The 11373-nt window shown below is 39.7% G+C and overlaps 1 protein-coding gene across 1 annotated transcript; it reads right to left on the bottom strand.

Annotated features, from left to right (window-relative positions):
* Positions 1–1131: 1131 nt before the first annotated feature.
* LOC120742616 (E3 ubiquitin-protein ligase TRIM21-like) lies at positions 1132–5494 on the bottom strand. Its single transcript, XM_040046038.1, has 2 exons — positions 5299–5494; positions 1132–3463 (listed from the first exon to the last, which is right to left on the bottom strand). Exon 2 carries the CDS (start codon positions 3454–3456, stop codon positions 1810–1812), a length of 1647 nt encoding a protein of 548 aa, XP_039901972.1. The 5' UTR covers positions 3457–3463; positions 5299–5494; the 3' UTR covers positions 1132–1809.
* Positions 5495–11373: the final 5879 nt, after the last annotated feature.

The raw sequence follows: 11373 nt of genomic DNA on the forward strand, positions 1-11373 counted from the left end.
TTTTGACACTAGCAGCTGTACTTCTACGTGAGTAAAAATGCACTTTTGCCACCTCACTTGCCACTTTTCTTGAGTTTGTACAATTTTTACATTGACACTTTCAACGTTTGACATGTTATCCTTGATCACAGTTCTAAACAAGCTAAATTTCTTGACATCAAAGTAACCCAAAAAAAGCAAATATATGTCCAGTTCTCTTTACTCCAAACTTGCTGATCGGAAAATGTATGTAATTACTATGCACTTAATGCATACATATTATTAAAATTTGGGCTATAATGGTTGTATTGATGTATAGCAACTTGAAATGCTCCCAGAAATGGCACTACAGCATGTAAAAATATAAAGTAAGCTCTGGCGGACTTGGTTCTATGGTAGGTTTTAAAGGGTTAAGTAATGCAGGACAGGATCACTCTCTGTGTCTCTAAAATCCGTGGGGCGATCGTGGATCAAGAGTTGGGAGGCTGTGGCTACAATGTAGCTTGCCATCACCAGTGTGTGAATGTGTGTGTGAATGGGTGGATGACTGGATATGTAAAGCGCTTTGGGGTCCTTAGGGACTAGTAAAGCGCTATATAAATACAGGCTATTTACCATTTAAAATCCAACAAACTGGCAATCACCTCTAAATAATGGGAATAGTTTATGGCTGTTTATAACATGCAACACCATGTAACACCTGGATGCTAGACTCTTTTACCTGGCAGTCTTCCTAGCCCCCAACGCCCACCCTTTACTTCCAAACATTGTGTCATGCTGGAAGTTTTTATCCTGCCCACCTCCAAAAGCAGTTTACCTGTAAGCCAAAATATTAGACTTAAACAAATTTGTGAAATCCCTGAACAATACAGGTTGTGCAGTAGCAGTAGTACTAGAACTAGTACTACAGGGTGGGCCATTTATATGGATACACCGTAATAACATGGGAATGGTTGGTGATATTAAAGTCCTGTTTGTGGCACATTAGTATATGTGAGGGGGCAAACTCCTCAAGATGGGTGGTGACCATGGTGGCCATTTAGAAGTCGGCCATCTTGGAATCAACTTTTGTTTTTTCAATAAGAAGAGGGCCATGTGACACATCAAACTTATTGGTAATGTCATAAGAAAAACAATGGTGTGCTTGTTTCAACATAACTTTATTCTTATATATTCTTAATAATCCATAACAGTCATAAAAACACAAACAAAACCGCAAAACACTGGGTCAAATGACCCAGAACCATGATAGTCTCTCTGTCCCTGTCTGTGGTTCCTCTGTTATCCAGAGCACTGTTACAATCATGTACAAGTACACCAAGTACCTGTTTCTCTGTAGGAGCGTCACACATATCTCTGTTCCCAGGATAATAGTGGAAGAATTGCAGAGACTCTGTGTCTCACTTCATAAGAGAGGTTTTCTAACAGGGACCTGGGAAAGAGGAAAATGGATGGATGAATATTCTCAGATTTGTTTTAATATTATCCATCAGTTTGCACTGAGCAGATACAAAGTCTTCACACAGATCCAAAATAACCAAACCACTTTTACACATCATAACTGCCCCTCAGCTGAAGTCTGAATGCTTTGTTTTAATAAAAGAATCTAAAAAAAGGTTCTTTTTTATTAATTTAAGGTTTCTGAAATGTTATGTTTGATATTTTGTCTTCTTCTTGTCTTTACATCAAATTCCATTAGGAATAAACCAAAGAGTAAATCTGAGTCCACAGTAATCAGAATCTATGTAAAACATGGAAATTGTAAAGTGTTTACACTCAATATGTTCATTTGTTCCTTTATGTAAAAATCACTCAGTTCATCAAATAAAATCAGTCGTTGATTGGTTGATTGACAGGGCAGATAATCAGAGGTGCAGAGTTGTTACCACCATGATTCAGACTGGGACCGAAGTATGGGTGGAGTTTGTGAGTGAAGGAGCAGCCAGTAAAGGAGTAGATCAAAGCTGCAGCATCTACATCATAAAAGGAGACCAGACCCTCCTCATAATCCACAAACACCCCCACCTTCTCAGGACCAGGCTGAAGACAGAGACGGACTGGAGGGGCAGCACACGCTTTGTACTCATTTCCATTTCTCAGCAGGACAGTCCAGAAACCATTCTGAGGACTCAGTATAATATTTGACCTCCTGTCGATCGACTCTCTGGCCACTCCTAAATCCCACTCAGTCTTTCCTTTAACCTCAACCTCAAAGTAAAATCTGCCTGAAGAGAAACTCTGCTCTCCTAAAACACAAACACACTGAGAAAATCTCTCTGAGTTGTCTGGAAGTTTCTTCTTCACATCACTATGATACACTTGTTTTCTATCATCACACAGAATGAGAGCAGGATTTGCTGTATCAGGGTCCAGAGTCACATCCACTGCATACTGCTGGACCCTCTTCAGCTCAGCCTTAAACAGCTTCTTCTTCATGGGTTTCCAGAATGTCTCCTCCAGCTGAGCCACAGCTCTCACCACAGTCCCCTCATATGATGGTGGACGGACTCTGACCTCTGTCCGGTCCTTGGTGGGTGGAGCAGCTTTCAGGGAGGAGAAGCTGTGGAGGAGGTGGAGATGGTCTTCAGATTGTGAGAGCTGCTCCACCTCAGAGCTTCTCTTCATCAGCTCAGATATTTCCTGTTCCAGATCTTTGATGAGACCTTCAGCCTGTTTCTCTGTCATTTCCTGTTTGTCTTCGATCTCCTTCATGAGATCCTTCAGCCGTCTCTCAACAGACTCCTTCAGAGCAGTGAGGACCTGAACACCCACTCTTTTCTGTAAATCTGCACGATCTTTACTCATCTTCAATGACTCTTTGATCTCCTGAATCTTCAGTCGTCTCTTCTGGATCTTCTGCTGAATCTCAGCCTCTGTCTTCTCCAGCTCTGCCTTCTTTCCTTCATATTCTTCTTTCAGAGGAACAAACTCGTGGCTCTTGTGGTCTAAAACAGGGCAGAGCATGCAGACACATGTCTGGTCGGTTTTACAGAACAGCTCGAGAAGTTTATCATGCTTTGTACACACCCTGCCTTCAAGGTTCTCCACAGCATCAATCAGCTGATGTCTTTTCAGACCTTTGACTCTCAGATGAGGCTCCAGGTGAGTCTGACAGTAGGAGGTCTGACACACCAGGCAGGACTTCAGGGCCTTCAGTGTGGTTCCAGTGCAGACGTCACAGGGAACTTCTCCTGGTTTGGCAGCTTGTTGCTCTGAGCTGCTGGCGTTCTGCAGAGCTTCACGTCTGCACTGAGCAACCATCTCAGAGAACAAAGTGTTGATGTCTAGTTCAGGTCGTCTCTTGAACACCTTATTACAAATAGGACATATATATCTTCGATTAGTTTTCCAGTGCTGACTGATGCAGTTTTTGCAGAAGTTGTGTCCACATGGTGTGCTGACTGGATCAGTGAACACATTCAGACAGATGGAGCACGTAATCTGATCTTCAGATTGCAGATTACCGGCAGCAGACATGTCTGCACTGTGAAGGAGAAAGAAAACAATTTTTTTTTTTAAATTCCATTTTGTTTCATTTTTTAAAAAGAAAGTGTCAGTATTTTACTCTTTACATGTGTCCATCAACAATTTTGAGTTATTGCTGCTCTGCTGTGACGGTATGTATACTGTGATGAGCAGATGAAGCACTTTAACCCTCTAAATGAGCAAACCTCCAGGTGAGAGTGAAAAAGTGTGAAAATCACCAGAATGATGCCACTTGTCACAGCCACAACAGATGTCATTGGCAGAGTTTCCACTTTCTGATGGTTCGTGGACCGTAAAGTTCTTAGGCAAATTAAAGCAGCAGAAAATGTTATAAAAAGGTACCTGGTGTTGAAAACAAAATATTAGTTAAATTTAGTTCAAATTTAATTTAGTTAAAATTAGAGTAGAATTTGGAAACTCCACAGTTTTGATCTACTGGTCTGAGTCAGTGACCCAGTGTTTTGTGTTCTGGTTCAGTTTCCATTATTTGATATTATTCGTGGTTCTGTTTCCTTGCTCTTCCTCATTTAATCTTTTGTGTTTCCTGTTCTCTTAGTTAGTTTATTCCTCTTTAGGTTCTTGTTACTGTGCCTCACCTGTGTGTCATGTTTAGTCTTAGTCTATGCTGTTTTGTCTGGATGTCTCTCGCTCTCTCTCTCCCTCCATGTTCCTCTCTCTCTGTGTCGCTCGCTCTCTCGCTCCATGCCTTAGTCATGTCTGTATCTGCCTTAGCTGTTCCCATGTTTGCCTCCTTGTGGTTCATCCATTGCCTCCCCAGTCTGTCATGTGCTTCCCTGTCTGATAAGATAAGATTTGCTGATGGTATTGCACCACCATTTATTTAACTTCCTGTTCCTGTTTTTATTATTCATGATGAAAATGGTGGCATGTGAGACAGCTCTACTGACAAAACTCCCCTCACTCTGTGACAAACAGAGTATTTCCTCTCAATGCTTCATAATAAAGGCCTGCCTTCGCTTTGCTTTTAATGTGAAAGAGCTAACTGAAACAAAAGCACTAATAAAAAGAGGAAATGTGGAGTCAGACAGAAGTCAAAAAGACAGAAGGTGCGTTCCAAAACAACCCCCACATTTTTCCAAAAAAACCCCCAAAAACACAGCAATCTGCAAAGAACAACACAAATTATTGGCTCAAAAATCCCAACGAGGGAGTGTGAGAGAGAGTGCCGCAGGCCTGCTGACCACAACCGTCGAGTGTGCGCTCAGGTGCAAGTGTTTCTCTGTGAAAACTGCCGTCCCAGTTATTATGTTACTGTGACACGTGCATGTATGCTCGTATTGCTTCTTAGCTCTAGCAGCATTCTCCACAACAGGTTTTGTGGATTTGGCATTAAATTGTGTGTCATAAACTTTCTAAGTTACATTTGCATGACTCATTGAAATGTCTTCCTGAAAGTAAAACTCTTACAAACACATATTCCTTAAGGCCAACTGCAAAATGGTTTATATGCCATTCATAAAACATTAGCGTGTTAGAAGACCTCTTCTAACTCCAGAGAAGCTCTAGCGTTTTCTAATCTTTTGCCATTCTCAGCACACAGCTCTTCTCTTTTCCTAAGTCCTTATCATATCTCCTACCAACTTTTCCTTGACCTCAGTGACGTCTTCATTAAGGTCAAGGAAAGCAGGTTAGGAATATAAGATAGGAGGTACTTTTGGACACCTCGAGGTTCATTCCAAAGTCCTGAGCAGTGCCTCAGTGAGACTCTTTCAAACAGCAGCTCAGTGTTTCTACAGTGGATCTGTGGCTATATGAGCACATTTCTATTGAACCAATGTGACTGTGATGAACAGAGTAATCAGCTGCACTCACCACTGTTGCTGAGAGAAACCTGATGGACAGCTGAATCTTCTTTCAGAGACAAACAGGACTCAACTGCAGCTCTGCTCTCTCACACGTTTACTTTCACTTCTGGAAAATGATGTTAAATTTCTTGCTCCGCCTCTGGCTGTACATATTTGCATTTCCTGCTTCTCCCATTAGGATCACCTGGTTTGTAGCAGCTAACTGGTGTAGCAGGTGAAAGGAGTGGATCCTGAATTTACACAGTAATGATGGTGTTAGGTGAAACTCAGATGTTTCCTCTGAGCTGAATTGATGCTTTTTTATTACTTAAAAAATGTAAATATATGTTTATATTTATATACATTCATATTTTTAATTAGTGCTCTTAAATGACTACAACAATAATAATAATAGTTATTTTTGATTTGACTAACCAACTAGTCTGGCTCTGGTCGACTGTGAGGGGAAGTAAGGTGGCCAGCAGGCTGACACGCTCTGGTAGTGCAGGGAGCTGCAGTCATGGAGGGGGTCACTGACTTTTTGATGTAGAGTGTATCCTCAGTAAGCAGCCCAGGAAGGTAAGCTCGGGACTGGTGGCGCGTGTAGTTTTTCAGCAGGTATACACTATACACACATCTAGGGGGGGGGTGCCACTCCTCTCAACAGAAAGTCTTTCAGGTTTATGAGCTGCTGCGTGGCAGTTTGAAGCTTCAGTTCCCTTTACAGATTTTCTATAGGGCTGAGATCAGATCTGGAGACTCTCTTTGCTTTGATCAGCGTATCCTATCAGTGTATACGTATCAGAGTGATTTATTTTACTACTCATTATATTACTTTCATGTTATTCTGTAAAATGTCCTGAAATACACTATAGATTTATACTTTTAACTGGTTAGGGAGAAACAAAATGGACTCGCCCTCTCCCGTGATGCACCACTGTCCAGCCCTCAGAGTCCATCTAGGACTTGAATTTTTAAATATTTCTCTTGTAGTAACCACTAAACTCAACATTGATGTTTTTTGTCTCAGCCATTTAATCTCAGATTTATTCTGAATGTTACAAGGACAGATATGGACAGTTTCAATACGAAGCACAATGCAGTGTACATGAATAACGAGTAGGAATTCCTCCCCCTCTATACTTACACTCAATGAGCTCCTCCCTGACAAATACCAAGTTATCATCTCCATACTGTTTGTGTGTGTGTGTGTGTGTGTGTATTCATCGCACTTTTTGAGTTTCATCGCTAAATCGGTGTACTTAAGTGCATAAGATGGAAAAGAATTTATTCTGAAAAAAATACAGCCCTATCGACAGCATAGATCATTTTTTTTAACCTCTCACCAGGTCCCCGGTGACGGTCTAGCCACGTCAGATGCCAGTCATTTGAGGGACTAATATTTTTTGGGAATTTAAATTGTGCTAACTCACTTTGTTCAACACATTCCACAGTAACATTAAAAATAAAACATTAGAACGAATTTTGTTAGACACAAGAACAACCCAAGCATCTTTTTCGGGAGCCGAACTAGGGATTACAAATTTTGCCGTGCCCATGGGGCCAGTGCAAGGTTGTGCAGCAGATCCTGGCATGGAAGCTGAGGGTCCAGCCAGCCCCAGCACCCCCATAGCGCAGACTTTGCTACCTGCACAGAGCGTTTCTGGTGTTGTTGTTCTTATGAAAAAGAGAATTGCAAAAATACAGGTGTTTCTCTGCTCCAAGATTCCCTTTCACACGGTAAGCATGTCTGTTGTATCCTGTGCTTTATAAATGTCTGTTTGATTATTAAAACAGTGTTGAAAATGTGACTCATCTGTTATCCAAAAACATTTTCTCTAGATATGCAATGTTACTGTTTTGAAATATATGTATATTTTCAAGTTTTCAGCTCGATGTCAAACATATGACTGACTCTTGAGCATATTTAACTAGCAAAAATCCACAATGGTATAACCATGTTAAATAAAAGATGCCCAAGTGTGCACCTTAATGCATGTCTTTGAACTGTATGTTAATATGTACATGTAGTGTACCTCTACCTCTGTATGTACTCACTCACTTTTTATTATTATTTGTAAATATGTGTACAAATGGTTGGGTTTTTTTGTACTGTTTTTATCAATAAATCTCAGCAACAAAGGAAATACACCCATGTGTGTTGATTTCTCCCTAAGATGGCAAACTGAAACACAAGTTTCCTTGTGGCTCAGGAAATTAACCACTCCAAGTTGATGACTTTTGGAGATTTATTTCCCTGGATGATTGAGAATGCATCAAGACGAACACAAAAGGAAGTTCACAGCTTTTAGCAGCTCCCCACACACAAACAAAGAGGCAGTTGGCAGTTAGAAATCAGCAATCATTCACACACCCCCGCTCCCCCACTTCTCAGGTAACGACCTAATTTACATATGAATGACTAGCCAATTTAGCTTCCACTTGGCTGAAGCTAAAGCCTAGCTAAAAGCCTGCCAGCCATTTGGCTGGAAGGCGGGTTTTAAAGGTAGAAAGCCAAATGGCTGCTCTCTGGGACTCTAAGTGTTGCAGAGCTTTCTATGACAATATCTACAAAAAATACACTTGTTGTTTGACATGCAACTGCATAGGTTAAATTGATACTGTAAAACATGAAGAAAAAGCTTTGTAGGTGTATACTGACCCATGAAACTACAACACATCACACTGACGCAGACATCTTTGTCTCTGTGGTAAAAGCTGCACTTGACCAAGCACTTACATCCACACAGATGCCACCAGACCTCATGATGCCTTCACAGACATAAACAAACTTAATATGAAATATGAAAATAATTATTTGGGAAGTAATGTGTAAACGAGGCCGATACTGTTTATTTTTCTTTATAAGAACATGCTTTGGTTTATAAATCTCACCTGCAGAGACAAATGTGAAGACGCCGACAAACAGCAAAGTCGAGCAGAGTGACGCAGTTACAGGAGACATTTCCATGTTGTCCAGGTCTGCTGCTGTTATAAATGTGTGAGCCTGTTGGTATTTTCTATGACATACGAGAAATGTGTGGATTTCCATGTCTCTGTATCCTGGACAAACTGGCTCAGCAGTGACTAATAATAATAATAATAAATTGTATTTATAGGTGCCTTTAAAGACACTGAAGGTCACCTTAAATTAGTAGAACAAAATAAAAACATGTAAAAAAAAAAAAAAAACAAGTACGAAAGTATAAAAGCTAACCAAGGTAAAAAATAGACTATGACTGAATCATGAAGCGGGGTATGCAATTTTTAAAACATGGGTTTTAAGACGTGATTTAAAAGTGGAGAAAGAGTTTGTAGTCTGGAGATCTGGTGGACGTGGACTGCATTCTAAAAACAATCCGCCAAACAAAACTTGAACCAGCTTTTTTAAAATATGAAGTGCAACAGCATGGTTGGCTCATGTTTCATTGGCTATTTTGGCAAAGAGCCGGGAAACACATGTCACCAAGGTATCTCCCAGGTTTCAACTGAGTTGAAACTCTGATAACAGACAACACACTGCGCAAAAAAACAGAATCCAATCTATATTTGGTGGGTGATGAAGTCTTAAAAGTATATTATATTTCTGAAAACAACTTTATAAACTTTATAATACAATAGTAGTGACACAGCATGATACCCAATGACACAACATAAATAACATGTAAACACTAAAGTACCACAGGTGATTTTTCTCCTTGGAAATTTTAACTAAACATATAAAATAGCTGCTTAATAATTTAGTTGAACAATTACTGAAGTAACTTAACTTTTTACTTGTCAGTAACTGCAAGACTGAAAAAAATAGTTTTCTACTTATCTTGTACCTGGAGTCTTTAATTAGCCACGTGAACACAGCTTTTCCCACCATGTAACTGCATCATCAATTTCCATCCACGGTTTTGTTCTGTCATATGATGTGAGAACAAATACTCCAGTGATGCTTGTTGGGCTTGTCAGCAGCTGCCAGTATCTCCTCTGTAGCCTGTTGTACTGGAATGCTGTGTTTTTACCTCTAGTTTGTAAAACAAATCTATTGTTTCCACATTTACAGAGAGACATTTTTACAGATGGACATGATAATGATAATGTTGAACTAGTTTCAGGCTTGATGGCAGACTAGGTTCAGATCTTATTTTGAACTAGACTGAGATTTTATGTCAGATAAATTTTGAATGTAAAATTACTTCCAGATTTGATGTTTAGTTGGTTTCAGACTTGTTGTCTATTGTGGAAATCGTGTGCATTAAATAGAGGTAGTCACATTGGTAGCATTTTCTCAAGTGTTTATTCTTGTGAGAAGAATTGTGAATATCTCTAAAATATCGATATTCTGCGTTCTACTAAGAAATTCACCAGAAGAGAGGAAACTGACCCTATTACCACAATGTCTTCCTTGCATGCTTATTGCCATATTGCCAAGGAGAAAACCAGCAGCCTACAAAGGTTAGACACAGTTCAAAAGGCTATAAGTAGCAGACAGGTTAAATAAGAACAGGGGCAGGAAGTAGGATACTGCCTCAGTTAAGGAATGAATGCTGGGGTAAAGGGGTTAGACGTAATTTAGATACAAGAGAAAGAAAGCTGTATGTAACAAAATGATCTTCTACATGTTGAAATAGTTTTCAGATTTGATGTCAAAGTTTCAGATTCAAAGTGAAAGTAGTTTTAAATGCCAAACTAGCTTTAGATTTGATGTTGAACTAGTTTAAATATATGTGGAAGTGCTAATACAGTTATATCATACACAAGTGATTTAGAAACGATAGGTACACTATTATCACTATTACACAACTGTAACATGACTAATTCAATACATATCAAATCAACCACATTGATTTATTAACTATTATAGTTATTTTATCATGAGATGTTTGTGCATAAATAAGACAAAAAAATTGTTGTCTCTTTGTACACCGCCTCCATGAAACAGGACAATAAAAACACATGTAATTATCTGAGATGATCTTTTTGCAGTCCAGTCTGGACTTTGGACTTCATGTCAACACCATCTATCATCACATTGTTTCCTTATTAATTCTCATTTACGTCTTCAATTTACCCCATTTTTACCTTTCATCTGGCTGTAAAGGTTGATAAGGTATAGTCGTCACCCTGCTGGGCAGATGTGGGTGGTGCTAGCACCCAAGTTTCTAAATGATGAGATAGGATTTGGAAATTCATGCTCTAGCTGCACCTAAAAATTTCAAGTATATATCTAAGTTACTTTAATCTCAATGTCTAAGTCACAGGTCATATTTTCTAAAACTTTTGTGAAGTTAGTTACTGTCAGTTACTTCAAGAGGGAAGTCACCTAGGACTGTCAAATGTACATGCATCTGATGGAGGCTGAGGGGATATTGCTGGCAACCACCAATATTTGTGTAATTTCCCAATGATTTCATGGGGGGATGAAACCAACAGACATGCTGGGTCTCCAACTGCTGCATTTGTAACAAAACAGACTAGAACAATAAACTGCAACTGAAAGACAAAACACAGGGGGATACACAAACAAACATGAAGTTTTGCTGTTTGTTTCTATGTGTGTCTGTGTGTCTGTGTAGGTGTGAGTGTGAGAGAGAAAAAGCAAAAGAAATAATGTGAGTTTGTCATGAAACATACTCGAAAATGAGAGTGAGTGTGGTGGATTTTTGGATGACATGTATACAGGTGTACCTGTATACCTCAGGCATCTGACAAGGATGAGGTGTTCGTGGCATGTCCCACCAGGAGGACGCTCCGGGGCAGACCCAGGACATGCTGGAGAGATTATATCTCGCCTTGGTATTAGTTGGTATTGACACTTGTGTTTGATGCATTTCTGCAGCTCATTCATGATTCAGGCTGTGAAAGTTTGGGCGATTATCAAAGGGTTTATCTACTTAATGTCTGCACGTCATTGCTCCTTGCATCTTTGGCATCTTTCTGTTTATGTCTGTAAAAACTACAAACTCTTTTAGAAACATGCTTTCTTTAAGTCAGTGTCAAAGGTGCGAAAACTGACTGCTAAGAGATGAATATGGAGAGAGCCAGAACTTTATTTTTATTGGTCACCTGAAACCTAAATACGTAGTCAACAACTTTTATGTGCTCTAATAAG

The sequence above is a fragment of the Simochromis diagramma genome, unplaced genomic scaffold (genome assembly GCF_900408965.1).
Source record: "Simochromis diagramma unplaced genomic scaffold, fSimDia1.1 OVJJ01000660.1, whole genome shotgun sequence".
NCBI lineage: Eukaryota > Metazoa > Chordata > Actinopteri > Cichliformes > Cichlidae > Simochromis > Simochromis diagramma.

Bases quoted from the DNA above. Each gene is read 5' to 3' on its own strand.
- LOC120742616 (XM_040046038.1), bottom strand. From the start codon at position 3,456: ATGTCTGCTGCCGGTAATCTGCAATCTGAAGATCAGATTACGTGCTCC.